We start from the raw sequence: 17,159 nt of genomic DNA on the forward strand, positions 1-17,159 counted from the left end.
CAAACGTTGCAGGAGAGGCCACTTTGAGGGAAATTCAGCAGAGTCGACGTGATATTGTGGACCGAAGTGTTGAAGCCAGACAAACCTGGTTTCAGATTCTGATTCTCTTTATCTGACTCTGGTCTTGGGCAAGTTTCATAATCTGAGGAAAAAATACCTGCCTCATGGGGTCGTTGTGAGGGTCAGAGATGATCTTCCTGCCTAGAACTCACCACACTCACTCTAGGTGCTTACTGAATGCTTAAGGTTATTTATCACTTAAGAAACAGTTATTGAACATGTGCCAGATTCTAGACTAAGTGCTGAGGATGTAGAAAGTCATAAGATGCAGCCCCTACTCTCGAGATGCTCACAGACCTGATAGAGGGTAGAGACATAGAAACAAGAAAATCACAAGTTAGGGTGATAACTCCAGTAGCAGAAGCATGAACAAGATGCAGAAATGGAAGCGATATACCCTGGAGCAAGTGACACTAAGGGACATCCGTTGGGTTTTAATGACATAGAGAGGCTTGCACGATATGTGGGCGGAGAAGGACCTCCCAAACAGAGCAGCTGGCTTATGCAAAGGCAGAAAGGCAGGTAGAGGCCTTTCCTGAGGCTCATAAACAGTGTGGTGTTTCTGGTCAGGGGGGAGGGGCGGGGAGGGAGAATCATAATGGTAAGCACATCCTCTGAGGACCTGGATTTGAAGTGTTCCAGATGATTCCTCAGCTTGGCCGTAGAAGCCACGTGGTACCAGCCAGCCCAGCAGGGTGCTTAAGATGGTCATACCAGAAGGTGTCTCTTCCAAAAGGAAAGCCCACTGTTGACTTTGACGGAGTCGCAGGTTTGAGAGGAAGCAGGTGGTAGAACGGAAGATGCGCTGGATACGGAGGCCCAGGTGGCGAGACCCAGCCCCCGCTGTATCCGCCGGCCCAGGACCTCAGGTGAGCTCCCTGGGAGCTGCGGCATCATCTCTTAATTCGGCTCTGAGTCCCCAGTCAGAGCCTGCCGCGTAGTCGAAGCTCGAAGCTCGTAAGTGTTCGTTGAGTGAATGCCCAGATTCCCCGCTGACCGGCTTTATCCTGCCTCCCTCACTGCGCTTGCTGCTCTGAGGACCAGGGATGGAACGGGGGTGAACACCCTTGGCGAAGTCTCAGGGTTTACTCAGATATAGGTGTCTGATCATCATCATTATTGTTAGAAACAGGTGCATACCAATTAGAATCTAAACCAGTGTTGAAAAACCAGCTTTCCCACCCATTAAAAAAAACCTCCGTGTGACTATATCACTGGCTTTCATTTCATAAAACCCTGCCTGTGCCCTTTAAAAAAACAAAGAAATGCAAACCACAGAGTTATATTTCATGACGTGCCTTTTTAGCATGGTGAAGTTGACTTATTAGTCAAAACAATAATTATTTTTGAAACTATCAAAGACATCCAGTTTCTTTCCTATGTAATCTAAAAAATGCTAATTTACAGGTGAAAAAAAAATTGAAATTGTACCTACAAAGCGAGCATTAGCTCAAAAAAAAAAATGTTTCCCCAAACATTTTCAACTGCCTTGACAGCTCAAAACATCAGTTTCTCCCCAAATCGCACCCCTTCGTTTTGATGATAAAGGTGTTCTAAAGAAAGCCGCTGCCTACAGGGCTCGAATCGGTGTTTGGTTTGAAGCTGTCATGATGCAGCCCTGTTTTCCAAACTGTTACCCTCAGCTGATGAGGAAACTGTGAAGGCACTTGCACGGGGAGACGATCCCTGAAGTGGCGGAGTGTGAAATAACTAGGATGGGGAATCACATCTGAAATCACGCCACGCTCCCGATTCTCTGCGAGTGAGTGACGTGCTGTGATCCAGACGACGGCTGAATGATGTCAGATGTGCCTCACGAGAGCGTGGCAGAGTATGAGACGTCCCGAGGTCACGCGCGGAAACCAAATACGTTTGTCTTCCCCCGGAGACCCACCGCTGGGGCTTTTCAAACCAGCGTCCGGGGCCTGCGAAGCGTGGACCGCGTTCTGGTTCTGGCCCTGCAGCTGCACGCTGCACGCACGGACAGGCCCGGCGTCTCCTCCCGGGCCTCGGTTTCCCTGCCTGAGCGTGGGCATAATAGTTTCTGCTCCGCTCAGTTAGAGCATCGCTTTGAGGGTCCAATGACATAATGGTGGGAATTGGAGTGCCGCACCCCGGGAAGGGTGTCATTGGCGGTCCCGACCCCAGGGCCTGCCGTGCCCCTCGCCTGCTTCTCCACTGCCCCCAGAACGTCGCTGTCATTTGGAACCATCGCAGGTCACGCTTTCGCAGAGCGTCCCCGGGCTTTTCCTAGCCCGCTCCTGTCAAGGGATGACCCAGGGGACGGGGTCCACTCTGGCTCTGCTCCCCTTATGGGTGGCTCCGGGCAAGTCTGATTCACACACTGGGCCTTATTTTCTTAGACCTAAAGGCAGAGTTTGGCCTAAGTGATTCCTGAAGTCCCTTCCAACGGGAACTGAAAGTCCAGAGCGCTTCCGGTTTGGCTGAAGCTGGCCTGATCAATACAGGAACCAAAGCTGTCGGAGGCCCTGGTGGGATGAGAGCTGTTGGATTCCTCTGCTTTCTAATCGGTCTTGTGTTTAACCTCCTAAGCGCCACACCCTGTCAGCCTAATTTGGAATCTTGGCTTCTTAAACACCTTTCAGTGACTCCGGCTTATTCAAAGGATAATTCTGCAAACCAGGTTTAGATTGCTCTGTGAGACGTTGGTGTCCCTGAAGAGCTCAAGGCCCTTGGGTCAGCTTTGGGGAGTTTTTGTTACTTCCGCCTCTGTTTTCAGACTGACAGCTGTCAATCATGTCCTGCAGATGGCATGGCAGCGGCATCTGTCTCATCCTTTCAAATTTGCTGGCTGTACTGGCCTGAAAATCGGATCCCCAAGTTTGTGAGATGTCTGGGTAAAGTAGGAGTGTGCAGGTGCGAAGCCCTCCTTTTGCCTACAGACATAAACTTCGGGGCGTGAACTTTGTGACGTTGATTTTGGCCCCCAGAGGGCTTCTCCCTTGCCTCTTAGTTCTCAGCTGCATTCAACTTAGACAGAGGAGGCGGTTGGATGCCTGAATTCTGACAGGGGCGCGATTCCTCTCCTACTTGATGGTCTCGTGGCAAGCGCCTCTCCCAGCCCTTACCCTTGACCTCCCCTTTCTCTCCGCTCTTCCGCACGCCTTGGGCTCCCTCCCATTGCTGGAGTCCAGAATCGCGCCCTTTCCTCCCACGCCCAGTTGGCATGAAATGCAGGCATTTCTCTCTTCCTCCCTGCAGGCTCTCCCCCTCTTCCACGTCTGTCAGCCCCAACGTCAGAGTCGCCAGAAAGGCTTTTTCTCCTTCCTCTTAAGTGGCCCACGGGCCCTACCTCTGGGCGCTGGACGTTCCCGTCTAACCTGCAGCGACAGCCCTCTTCTGCATTCTCCCACTTTCTTTCTTCTCTAGGAGGTAGGCGTGTATCATTCTTACCTTACGGACGAGAACGCTGATGCTCAGGAAGGTAACTTATCAAGGTCGTAGGATTAAAAACCAGCTGAACAGGAATTTTATCCCTAGCTGTTTTTACTCCCAAACTTCCCACCATTCCACGCTTTTCCTAAATGAATCTTTACCCTTAGGCCTTAGATTGCTTTTCCCAATGATGTAGAACATATTTTAAAAGATCCATTTAGTTTAAAAGTCACACATTTTTCGTGGCTCGCCGGCGAATGTGTGGGAATCGCTAGAGAAGTTCGTAGTGAGGCCGAGCAGATGTTCAGCGGCCTTACCTGTCTTTGGAAGGTGGCGTCCAAAGGGAAATGAGTGAGCAGGGGGTGTAGACCCAGCAAGGGCTGGCTCGTGCTGACCACGCGAAAGAATCTGGAATGCTTCGTGGACAATGATCGCCAGGTGGTGGTCTCCGGTGAATGGGAGACCAGACGGTCTCCTCTCCTCTCCTGGTTTTGCCACGCATACTTTTTTCCCCTCACCCGTGGATAACCTTTGAGTAAGATCACTGAAACGTCTATCTGGCATCGCTCTTGAGCTCTGGGAAGGCAGAAAGGTCTTCTTACAGCAGCCCCCACTTACCCGTTACACCAGATTCCCAGCAGGGCACAATCCACGTGCCTACCAGCAAATCGAAAATCAGCCTGCTTCCTTCCTATTTGTTATTCGTTTATCTCCATGCTCACAATTGGGACCCACACTAGGTGTGCCTTTCGGGAGCTCCCGGCCCGGTGGGCGACTTGAACAAATAACTCAAATCTGATGAAGACAAAAGTAAGTGTTAAGTGAGGCACTCACTGCCGATGAACTATGGGAGGAAGGGTGATTAATCCAGCCTGGAGGGATCAGGGGAGGGTTCACGGAGAAGACAAGTATTTAAAAAAATATGTTACATACATGGATTCTGAGCAGCTGAGATCCCAAGTTCATGTTCTACACAAGAAACTCAAAAATAGAGTTCACTCTTTCCACTAATGGCTGTTTGGGGTGCTCACTCAAGATGCCGATGTATAACTTTGAGAAGACGATCTAAAAAATAATTAGAGGTACAAACCAATTTCCTATTGCTATTGACTATTTCTCATTGTTAAGGAAAGTGACCGTGGGTTACTTGAAAATATTGCTTAATCTCATTACTTCTAGTTTCACCTACTCCTATGTGAAATGTTTTTAAACTCATATTTATGTTGAAATTAATAGAAAAATGTGTTGCCCTATTTTATTGTGATCTCAGTAGTTAACTTCAGGGCAAACAAAAGATTATAGGTAAAAAAACTTTGAATCGGTGACTAAGAATTTATAATGTCATAGACTAGAGCCAGATTATATACCAAGGGCCTTAAAAATGTTAGTGTCTGTTGACTCAGGAATTTCATTTCTGGGACTTTACACCCAAGATATAATCCAAAATTATTAATAATATTTATTGTGTAAATGTGTTCATCCAAGTAATGAAAAATCAAGAACAATCTAAATCTCCATTAGCTTGAGAGATCGTTATTGTCATTAAAAATATTTATAAATAATGTTGGCGATATGGTGAAATGCTTATAATAAAATGTTAAATGTAAAAGCAGGCTACACAATTATATACATACTATGATTTCAACTCCATGAAAAAATTATATTCATAGAAGAGGACTGGAAAGGAATTTTCTGAAGCAATACTGTATTCACCTGGGTTCGTGGCCGAGGGTCCAATGATGTCAGGAGGAGGATGGAAGGCCGGCCACTAGTCCACATTGGCAGCCAAGCACTGGTGGCCTCACGGTTTCGTGAGCTCGGTTAATCCACAGCATGAAGGAGTGTGGAAAACAGCATCTGCTGCCCGCGTGGAGGGAGCCAGTGAGGACTGGGCAAGGGGGTGCAGTCGAATGGGCAGGGATCACGGTCAGGGCGACCTCCTAGTGGGCGGCTCGTGGAGTACCAAACAGGCATGAGGCAGGAGCCCTGTCGGGTGGAAGTGACCGCCTCCGTGAGGATGGCGTGGTGGCCACCAGAGGCAGGCTCATCTGAAGCACGAGGATTCCCAGTGTAGGCAGAAGGAGCAATGCTGGGCTAAGGCGATGTGGTTCCACCTGCCGGGCTGGGCGGGCTCAAGGCTTGGACGGGGCTGAGCAGCCTGGAAGAGGCCTCAGGCCTCTGGGGCCCCAGTTGTGAGGGGCTGGCCGGCGAGGCTCCAGGTGAGAGCTATACTAAAGGCGTGATCGTGCTTAAAACTCAAACAGTTGTAGATGCCCCTCTGATGGTCATTATCGAACTGGGACTATTTTTAGTTGTTAGTATTTTCTCCAAAGAGACACACTGTTTCCAAAGGGAGCTCTGTCATGAATGTGGGAATTCAAGCAATTTGTGTTTCGTTTTTAGACTTAGTGTGTGAAGAGAAATTGGCCTATCTATTTAACCCACGCTGTACGTAGTGTCCCTGAGCTGTGCTGGAAAAAGCTGCACGCTCCCTAGCTGTAAAATGACAGGATGCGCATCATTCCATTCAAAGCCGCCTCAGGATTGTCTTTAAATACTTAACATTTACTAATCCTTTCAGTTACATCACTGTATTTGTTCTTCATGACAGATTTATAAAGTGTAGACACAGCCGGTCCAGAAAGGTTGCTGATTGCTCTATGCCGGCCACTGCTTATACCTAGGGGTGTGTGTGTGTGTGCATGTGTGTGTGTGTGTGTATATATAAAATGGGTTTTAAAACATTTTACCAAAAAAAATAGTGATCTCGTATTTTATTTATATGTGTATATTTATATTTATGTAAAATGTCACTTAGTCTTTACGACAACCTTGCAGGGGAGATATTTCCATTTCAAGGATGAGAAAACAGGATCAGGAGAGCTCAGTGACTTGCCCAAAGTCACATAGCGTCAAAGTGGCAGAGACAGGGTTTGAACCCTACCCAGATGTGTCTTCCTTTTCTCACGGGCCTCTGTCTCAGCGCTGGGGTCCGCACAGTAATCCTCGTGGGTCCTCCAGGTCCCATCGCTGAAGTTCGAGGATCTGCAGGTGTCCTTCCACATGCCTTTCTGTGCGACCATGAGCATTCCTGTTCCCACATATGAGAAGCGTGAGTCACTCGCGTTGGCAATGATTAAGAAGAGAGGACCCAGGAGTTGGGGAGTGAGGAGGGAGGAGGGAGAGGAGCAAAGCAGCACACAACAGGTCGGCCGCCAAAGCTGGGAGGGAGATGAGGGAGCTGAGCGATGGCCGGGGCTTCAGAACCGACTCCCACGAGTGTGGACTGGAGAGCGGTTGCCCGGCTGAAGGGGGCTCATGGGCTGGGTTCCCTGGCCTGGAGGTAGGAAGTGGGGCTGAAGCCCTTGCCACCAGTAAGGGCGGGGGAGAACGAGGTAGGCACGTTAGGGGAGGCCTCTGTGTCTGAGCACCTGACTGATGCTGGGAGCATCCAAGCATCTCACATCCACAGCATCCGGTGACTGGTAGGAGGATCCAGAAAGCAGGATTCAACCGCTGGTTATTCAGTTACAGATAACCGAATCTTTAGGTGGTGGAACACACACAATCACACGCATACACACAACACATTCACACAGACACATATACGTACACACACATGCACACACACGCGCATTCACAGAGACACACACACACACAGAACCTTTTCTGCAGCAAAGGAGAACATATTCCAGACATTTCGTTCAGGCTTCGAGGGAGAAGAAAATGACTAGGGAGCAAAATGTGGCAATGTACTGTTCCTAAATTTAAGATATGTAAGGTGAAGACGAGATACATCATCTAGACCCTGTCTTTATTGTTCTATTTCGATGAACACAGAACTTTTATAAAGGGCTTTAATCAGTTCACTCCTGGCCTTGGTCCCCCTAACTTTTCTGCTCACCCACGGATTCTCTCACCTGAAAGGAATCTGACTTGAGCTTTTTTGAACAAAAAAAGAGGTCTCCGGGTCTGCACCTCAGCACCTCCCGCATTCGTATGGAGGGAGCGCTTCCTTCGGGCGGCTCCCTGCACCGGCCCCGGGCTCCCGGCCAGACGAAGGCCCTGTGCCCAGGGCTTGACATATGCGAGGTGGCACTTGTTTATCTGCTTGGTGCCAACTTAAAGATGTTTGGTACCTATGGCTTTGTCAAACCATTTGAGACAACGTGGGACTCAGAGTCTCACTGTGCCCTCCGCATGGGAATCTGTGGTGTCCTGGCCCTCTCACTGCTTGGCCGGCTGTGTCAGAGGCCTTCCGGGCCATCCTGCGGCTGCTCTGTAGAAGTTACTTATATTTGTCTCATGCAGAACAGCTTGGAAAAAAGTAGTTCATTATGCTGTCTGATGTCAGCTTTCCAGATAACTACATGGACAGAAAACACACATGCCCTGCAGTTTCTGACAGGACATCTTCATCGAAGCTTCACCTCCCGAAGCTATCCGTAGTCAGGTACCAGCCAGCTGAGTCCACTAAGCTGGAAACTTCTGCTTCTCCTGTACCTGTAGCTCCATCTCCAGTAGGGTGTGGTCCAGCGGATGTGGACAGGGTGGTGGGGTAGGAGAAGCAGAGGTGTGATCCCCAAGACTAGCCCCCTTGAGACTATCTTCTTTAATGAATGGGAAACGGCCTGGAAGAGGGTGGGAAGACGCGGGTCTCTGTCCATCCATTTATCTACTGTGTGACTTTGGACAAATTATTTATACTCTCTGAGTCTCATCTGTAAAATGGAGATAATCATACCCAATTCATTGTGCATCTTAAAAGTAATTTTTTTTGTGAAAGCATTAAATCTCACATACCACACACACACACACACACACACACACACACACACACACGATATCCTGGAAAGAAAACACCAACATGTTAGCAGTGGCTATAGATAGGTGATGAAACAAAGGATAAATTTTTTCCTTTTTTTGCCTTTTGGTATCTTTAAGTATTTTTTCCATGTACGTATATTGGCTTGATAATTAGAGAAATAGAAAATAAACTAAGCAGCATAAAACAGGGAAAAAGAAATAATATGCTTTAAGTACCAAGCATAAGTTGGCACTTGGTAAATGGTAGCTATTTTTACTAATTAGTCTTTATGCCTAATAATAATAATTAGGAGTAATGATTTCCTCTGGGACCAGAGGTTATGAATTAGTCTGTTGGTGGCGGCGGGTGACTCACAGCTCCCTTCCTGGTGAGAGGGAGTTGCGGGTTCCAGCTGGGGCCACCCCTCACTCACCTTGCTGATCCTTCTGCCAGCACCCTGAGCTCCGGACCCCACATCACTTGCTGCTGCCCCCCCCACCCGGCCCCCACACAATGCAGCCCACAAACAGCGGTCCTGTGCCCATGCCAAAGGGGAGCGTGCCTGTGGGCAGGCCGTGGTGTTCTCCACGGAGGGGCTTGTCAGAGGAGAGCGGCAGTGGCCATAGGAGGACATTGCCACCCTTCTGCTGGTGGCAGGCCATTCGTCTAGGGGGACTGTAGCAGTGAGAGGGTCGAGAGTTGCATTTATTTCTTCTGTTTGGATAGTGGAGAACTTGGTGCTGCTAGTTGGAAGAAAATGGAAATTTAAAATGTGTCCCTCTCTCTTCAGTTACTGCTATTGTGGTGATAATGGTCAAGATTTAGTCCAAGTGAGAGTTTTAGACTAAACTATCAAACTCCTCAGGGTCCAATAGGTTCAAACAGAGAGAACTGAAATCCTGCACCAAGGAAAGAGAAAGTGAAAGCCCTGCCTACCTGTGGGACTGCGAGCGAATCGGTCAACCTCTCTGAACCTGCGTCCTCAGATGTAAAATGAGTTTGTCCCTGAAGTCCCGGAAGCTTTCGATTCTGTGACATGCACATTATAAATACAGCCGGTTCTGATCAGAAGGAGGACTTAGAGGCCTTCCCCGCTCAGTGGGCAAGCTGCCAAACTGTGATGGCCAAGGCGGGAAAGGACAGGATCCGGTCTGGAGCCAACCCTTATCAGTGTGGCCCCAGCGGTGACACAGGATGGCAGGACTTCAGCCGGTGGCGTCTCCATCAGTGGACAGCAGGTCTTCCCCAAGTGCTCGTGGCCCCTCTGTTGCATCTGAGTGCCGATCCCGAGCCACGTGTGAAATGCCTGCCCCGCGCCAGGCACGGCGGCAGACGCTGGCCATACTGCACGGTATCCCTAATCCTCGGGCACCCTGCAGGAGCAGCATGGCCAGTGTTTCACACAGGAAGCAGCTGAGACTCAAGAGGCTGGCTCATCTTTTCCTGAGACGTTTTCTGCTCATCTACAGTGTGCTCAGCACCTGGCACTGAGAATGGAAAGTGGGCAAGACGACTCTGCTCTCGTGGAGCGGGCCGTTAGGAAACGGCTACGCACAAGTAAGTGGGCAATGACAGGGCTGTGCGAAAGGCTCCGAGAGAGGTGACAATAGGGTGTCGTGGAGGAGAGTTAAGGGGGCCGTTGGTCCGAGCAGGAGGGCGAGGTTTGACATTCTGGGCAGAGGCATGCTGATGCGCGAAGGCCCAGGGCTGCTCGGCCGCAGGAGGACTCGGTGAACAGTGCTGTCTGGCTGACGTTCGTATGGGAATGTGGTGTGACATGAGGCTGGGGAGGGACACAGAGCCAGAGCACGAAAGGACTTGACCGGGCTGGAGAGCTGAGTCTTCATCCTGCAGGCGGAGAGGGGCCCGTCGTTCAGGCGATTGCGTACTCAGTCAGTCTTCACGAGCAGCGACTTCGTGCCAGGCCCGAGAAGTCAGCAGTGAACGAAACCCCCGCCTTCGTGAAACTGACAGGCTTTCCCGGGGCTGGAGGGCGAGAGAGCAGGAGATGGACCGTGAATGAAGTGTGAAAGAGCAAATCTGTGTACACCATGAGTGATGGTGAGTGCTAAGGACAATGACGCACCGAAGGGGCTCGTGTGCTGGGTGGGGTGGGGGGTCACAGCTGTCAGCAGAGCCTCTGAGAAGGGGGCACTGCCCTGAGCACTTGAAGGAGGTGAGAGCAGGAGCCGGGATGAGGTCGAGGAACGCCAGTGGCCGTCAGATCTGCGGTTTGGCTGTGACATGGAGAGCATGTTGGAAGGGGAGGTTGGAAGCAAGGAGCCTGGTGAAGGAGCTGTCGAAGCTCAGGTGGCCCACCAAGGAAGTGGCCGGCGATGGTGCCTTGGATTATGGGGTGTGGCAATAGGGATTGGGAGCCGTGGGCGAACTGGGGGTAGAAGGACCAGACTCAGTCACTCGATGTGGTGGAGAGGGAGAATTAGTGTCTTCTCGCTGGTTTCCGGCCCAGGTACTGGGTGTGGGTGGTGAACCTCTCCTCTGAATCAGGGACAAAGCTGGAGGCTGAGGTTTGGGTAGAAGATGATGAGCATAGAAATTCTGCCACGTAAACCCATGTTCATAGCGGCGCTATTCACCGCAGCCAAGGGGCGGAAGCAGCCAGGTATTCACTGACGGGAGAATGGACGGACCAAATGCGGTGCGTACACACGGCGGGACGTTATTCGGCCTTTCGATGGAAATGCCGGCACTTGCGACAACAAGGATGAACGTCGAGGACATCGTGCTGAGTGAAAGAAGCCAGACAGCAAAAGACGAACAGGGTGTGTTTCCGCTTCTGTGAGGTACCTAGAACAGTCGAACACACAGAGACGGGCCGTGGCATGGTGTTTGCCGGGGGCTGGGGGAGGGAGGGACGGGGAGTTAGCGTCTAATGGACACAGAGTTTCAGGGTGAATGGAAGATGAAGTTCAAGAGACGGACTGGTGGTGACGGCTGCACGAAAATATGAATGTACTTAATGGCACTGAACCGTACCCTTAAAATAGTTAAAATGTGATGATATGCATTTTATGAAAAAACTTTTTACAGTAATTTGCCCAAAGTTACACAGCTAGCAAGTCCGGCCCAGCTCTCACAGGCCCCTCGGACCCCTTATTCTGAGCGCTCTCTGCCTCTGGCTCGTCTCTAGCTTCCACACTGGCTGGGGTCACCTGGTGACATCACTTTGCCACTCTGGATCTATTCTCCCTCCCCTTGTCGGCGGTGGAGACTGTACTTCGTAGGGTTGCTGTGCGCATTAGATGACTTCCTGCACATCGCATGCCTGGCACAGAGTCAGCACTCATTACCTCTCATGACGTTTGAGTACACCCCGACTTTGAAAAAACCACACAGACCCAGACTAGAATCCACACCCCAGGACTTGTAAATGGTGCGACTTTGGGAAAACTGCTTAACCTGCCTGAGCCTCAGTTTCCACCTATAAAGAGGGGCTGATAAATCCTACCGAGCAGGGATGAGGGCAGGACTAAATAGGATCCGTAGTCAAGGCCCCAGCAGTGCCCGGATGCCATAGCCATGGACACAAGATCGCAGTTGTGCAAGGCCAAAATTAACACAGTAACATGACAGGCGCGTTTAGGCAGAAACAGCACCTCCCTTCTGCTCGTTGAGGTGTTTGCGGAATTCCGAAATTACACCTTTGCATTGGCTTCAGCTCATGTCTGTATCTGATGTGTTTTACAACAGAGACCTATTCAGCCAAGTCTAAGTGACAGTCCCTGAGCCTGCTCTTGGCCTGGCCTCAACCTTCTGTGGGAGAGTCGGAAAAGGAGCCAGACAGGGCGAAAGAGCTGATGTCGGTCCAAGGAAGAGCCAAGGACGCTCACTGTCACAGCAGACTGCACCGGGAGTCGAGAAACCTGGGTTCTTCACGAGCCCCAAACCCAAGTGCGAGGAAACCTTGGGCGAGTCGCGTCCGGTCTCCAGAGCTCAGGCCTTGTCTAAGCACAGAATGAGGGCCTGGAGCTTGCACTTCTCTCCGACCGGAAGCTATTTCCTTCCTAAGTGCATGGATTCCTTTGTCACTGTCTCTAGGAACAGTCTGCAGGGCATAGGACACTCAGGGGAAGTTGGACCAGAGTCGCTCTTGTGCTTTACACGCCTGGCCTTGGGAACTTAGAGGTCACCAGGATGGGCTTGACCCCACGGCATGCTGGACCCTCAACACAGACTGCTGAGGAAGGGGACAACGCTGGGGCCAAGCTGGGCCTGAGCGGCAGAGACCTGGAGCAGGGGCCGGAGGCCACGGCTGCCGGGATGAGGACCGAGGACTCCACGGCGGGGAAGCTCCGGGCCGAGCGGGAACTGGGCATGGCTCGCTCCAGACCCCTGCTGCAGGCCGGGGCTGCCCAGCGCCCCCAGGCCGTTCGGGTCTGGCAGGAGGAGGCTGTCTGGGAAGGCAGGCATGTTCTGGGCTTGATCCGCCCACCCAAGGGGTGGGAGCCCCTCTGCTCAGACCGCACCTCTACCGCACGGGGGTGGGTGGGTGGGGGGGAGTAGCAGGCCGCGTTCTGTGTTTGCTCTCAAGGAGCTTCTGCTTGGAGGATCCTGAGGAGTTTGCTTCTTGGGCCCACGTCCCCCGCTCACCTGTGGGGCCATGGGGAAAGCATCCCGGCACCTCCCTAACTGCCCGTCTGCCTTCTGGTTCTCTCTCCATCTCATGCCAAGGCGCGGTCTGCTCACTTCACGTGGGGCGCTACACCCGCGCCCTCGTCTGAGTCAGAACTGAGTCAGATCCAGCAACGCCGGGTTCGGGTCCCAGGCGTCATCGGTATGTGCACCGGCAGAGCGCAGTCGATGACCGTGGGGAAGAGAAATTGCAGCTTATCACTCGACCACTGCTGCCATCCATATGCATGAAGCCTCGGGACCCGACTCCCTTGCAGAATTAAACATCGCTTTTAGAGGGACCGATTTCAGACAGCTCGCTACCTGCTACCCTCACCTAACCGCTACCCTACCAGCCAGAATAAACGTCGCTGCAGGTCTGCAGCCCACGTGCTGTATGTGTTCTTGAAGAGTGTGATGGGCTCCTGCCACTTAAGAAATTGGTCACATTTAGAAATATTCAGCTTCGGTGAACATGTCATGCCCGCGTATAGGAAAAACATACTATTATCTCTAGAGCTTGCCTGAAACAACAGGCTTGTTCCGGAAACAGATGTTTTGTGAAACCCACCGTGACAGGCTCATCAGAGCTGGAGATGGGCCAGCACTCAGTTACCAGCCCTGCAAGGACACAGACGTCCCTGCCGACTCCCCGTTTATCCCCCACCTGAGCCCAGAGGATACTCTCTCTACCTGGGGCTCCTCCTTCTGGCTTTTGGGTTCTGAAGTTAAACATTTTACAAGCCCGATACTGCAAACAGGCAGTCAGCCAGGTGGTCCCTGGGGAGAAGTTTCCGGGGATAATGACCCGGAAGCCCTTAGTTTGGTTCAGCTGACGTGTGTTGAGGGCCTACTGTGCACCAGGCACCATTCCAGTTGCTTTCGGTTACATAATCTCACAGACAGACACGCTCTGAGGTTACCCATTTCAGAGACGAGGGGACTGAGACCCTGTGTTGGTTTCCCAGGGGTGCTGTAACAAGTCATCACGCACTGGGGGGCTTAAGCAGTGGAATCGTGTCTTCTCACAGTCTGGAGACTGAAAGTCTGAAATCAGGGCGTCGGCAGGGGCCACGCTCCCTCCTCGGGAGTTCTCCTTGGGGAGACTCCTCCCTCTCTGCCTCCAGCTTTTGGGGGGTTCAGGTTGATGGTTCATGGCAACATCACTCCCCCTCCGCCTCCGTCTCCACATAGCCTCTTCTCTGTGTGTGTCCATGTTGAATCTCCCTCCGCCTTTCCACGCTAAGGATACCCGTCACGAGGTTTAGGGCCCAGTCTAATCAGGATCATCTCATCTCCAGATCCTCAACTTGATTGCATCTGCAAAGATGTGTTCCAAATAAAGTCCCGTGGATGGAGTCCGGGGGCGAGGGCCCCTCTCGGACCTCTACACACCCCTAGCTGTATCTAACTGTTTCCCCCAAGGACACACGGTGAGAAAGGGTCACAGTGGAGAGCAGACGCCAGGCTGGCTGGCTCTGAGCTAAGACTGTGAGGCAGGTCCCACCATCGGCGCCGAGACATGAACACGATGCCATGGTCCCCCGCTCTTAAGAAGCCTATGACTACGTGGGAAGGAGCTTTGTGAGCTGGTAATGAGTGAGAGCTCTTGATGTCCTTGGGCAAATTATGTCACTACTCTTGTGTCTCCTAAGGAAAATGCCTCATATGGGAAACGGGACTCTTACTAAGAGTGATGGTGACCTCAGAGGGCCGCGGCGAGGATCGAATGGGAGAACGTGCTTAGCTCACGGTCGGGCCATCAGCGAGGGCCCAGGCACCCGACCCCACAGCCTCCGTGGTCAGCCGCCGGGCTCGCCGCTTCCGCCGGCTAGGACTCCCCAGAATATTCGAATCGGAGCCTCTGAGTGGAAAAGGGATGGTGGGGGACTTTTGCACAGGTCCCCAGAAACCAGGGCGAGGAAGAGAGAGAAGCCAAAGCCAACTTCGGGGTTTCGAGCTTGGCTCGTCGGCAGGATGGAGTTGCCAGTAACGATGTGAAGCGGTGGGAGGCGGTTTGTGGGGGGCTGGGGAGCAAACGGCATGCAACCTGGATGCAAGTGGGACATCTGGGTGGACGTGACTGGCAGCTGTCGGACGTGGAAGGTGACTTTTAAAAGCTACACAGAGCTCGAGAGTAAAGGACAGAACTGAGCTCATTTGGCAAATTTCAGTGCTGTCACGGATTAGGCCTTTTAGGGGGTAGAGGGCACACGAGAAGAGAGAAGATGAAAGCGTCGGCTCCCCCTGACTCGTGGTCGCAGCGCTCGATTTGCTTGCCTGTGAAATGGGCACAGCGCTTTTTCCTTCCCAGGCCGTCGTCGCTCGGCCTGCATCGGAGCACGGACGGGAGGGAGATTCCCCCATAAACTGGGCGTGAAGCCGCAGCACGCGGCAGCTGGTACGGGCGTCTGCCACGTTTCCGCAGATGCCGAGCGTGACAGCGGGAGCACGAGAGGCACTTTCTCTGTCTCTGCGTCACCGCTGAGCGAGTACTGACTACTCACTCGCCAGGTCTGAACTGGCCTTTCCAGCGGCCTCTCAATCTGGTCATGGTCGTCAGAGGACTGTATAATAAAAACTGTGGTTTCTCCCATCCCCGGCGAGGGGTGTACTTTTGCCAGCGGGTTTTTGTTCTGCGTAGAAACAGGTGAGGGTGCTTCTGTCGTGAACCCCGCGGTTCATCCCTCCACCTTCACCTCCCAAATGTCCCCCTTGCTCTCCGGCCTGTGCGTTTCACGGGACAGGGTAGGCTGGGCAGTCGACGCTGCCATGACAACCAAGGAAGGGGCCCGCTCTGTGTTCACATCCCTCGAGGAGGGGGTAGCGAGCGTGTACGGCAGTCTCCAGACCCCATTCTGCATGTCTCCGAACCTCGGGGTGTTTAAGCTGTCTCGTAATGAGAACCAGCAGCATGTCTGGCATTCTTCAACTTTCGTTACATTTGGTATTCCATTTAGTGCTCGCTCGAACCCTGTGCATCCGGTATCAATGTCACCACTTTGCAAATGAGGAAACTGATGCTCAGAGAGGTTAAGTACCTTCCCCAAGGTCACCCAGCTGGTAAGTGGCAATGTTGGAGCTAAAACCCAGGCCTGCTTGATAACATAATCCCTACGGCTCTTGCCATTCTGCCACCTTGCCTTAACCTTGCACTTGAACTTATACAATCTCTCTAGAGTCTCGAGAGCCATCAGGGAGACATCATCTGAAAAACGTACCCTGATAACTAAACATTTAGTGCTTCTGTGAGAAACGCCACTGCACACTGTCTGGATGTCTGCTTGGGGAATTGTGCAATGACAAGTGAAATTAAATACTTTAATGGATTTTGACAACAACTCTATGTTGGGGGAATTCAAATTACATAAAGAAAAAAGTTACACTTTCTCGTTGGACCTGATTGCTAATATGCATGCCTAATTTATAAGCCACATTTTTAAAAACCTAATTTTGTTAGGACCAAGGTTCTCGGGGAAAAGAATGTTCTAGATTGGAGGAGGCAGTTAAATCTTCCTGGAGCGGGCTGGGCTTGAGCTGACCTGACTTTTGAGAGACATGCTCAATGAATACATGTCCAGTGAATGATAACAGCTACCATTTCGTTAGCTGTCCAGCCAGGACGCTAGCCTCTGGTGGTATGTCATCCCGTTGAATCCCTTGGCCCATCTATGAGGTAGAGTCCCTTGTCCATCTCCGTTTCACAGAAGAAAAATGGAGGCCAAACAATAACACAGCTTCCCCAAGGCCATACAGTTAGAAAGGAGTGGACCAGGATGACTATTCTTCCTATAAACGATTACCGTTGTATTATTACTCTAAAAAATGGCTTCGCGGAACCTTACACTGAAAAGGACACTCACAGGTCACCCACCCGTTTTCTTGCCTCTGGGCAAAACGACACCAAATTCCTCAGTTATTTGTCTTAAAGAATGCTTTTCTTACGCAGTCCTTTATCAGCCTGTCTTTTTTGTCATCACCTGTTAGATGTAGATTATACTATGAGGGGAAAAAAATGGATTTAATTTTCGGCAAACTCACATTCTACAAGGAAAAGAAGCTACAGACGTGAACGTCCATGATACAACTTCAGAACATGACAGATCCCTCAGAGAGGTGTAAATGAAGTGCTGTGGGAAATCGGAAGACTCCTTCTGGGTCAGGGAAGGTGTGCGGGCTGGCTGGCCTTCGGAGTGAGCTTTCGCGGAGGAGCAGGACTCAGGCCTGGCCGTCGGTGAAGGGGTGAGCAGGACGTAGGCACCCA

At 51.5% G+C, this 17,159-nt stretch overlaps 1 protein-coding gene across 8 annotated transcripts in view; it reads left to right on the top strand.

Annotated features, from left to right (window-relative positions):
* TTLL11 (tubulin tyrosine ligase like 11) overlaps nucleotides 1-17,159 on the top strand; it is a 211,464-nt gene that overhangs the window by 141,192 nt on the left and 53,113 nt on the right. For 2 of the 8 annotated variants that reach the window (XR_004956198.1, XM_036238398.1), the window contains exon 7: nucleotides 9,129-11,093. The exons of 5 other annotated variants lie outside the window; for them this stretch is intronic. Coding sequence is in view for 1 of the 3 variants with exons in the window: in XM_036238398.1 (XP_036094291.1) it covers nucleotides 9,129-9,138 (10 nt within the window). In the remaining 2 variants the exon portion in view is untranslated. Of the gene's footprint in view, nucleotides 1-9,128; nucleotides 11,094-12,792; nucleotides 15,959-17,159 lie in introns of those variants that run through there. One more of the 8 variants, XM_036238401.1, reaches the window with a different exon arrangement.

This window comes from Rousettus aegyptiacus, unplaced genomic scaffold, assembly GCF_014176215.1.
Source record: "Rousettus aegyptiacus isolate mRouAeg1 unplaced genomic scaffold, mRouAeg1.p scaffold_m13_p_3, whole genome shotgun sequence".
NCBI classification, from domain to species: Eukaryota; Metazoa; Chordata; class Mammalia; order Chiroptera; family Pteropodidae; genus Rousettus; species Rousettus aegyptiacus.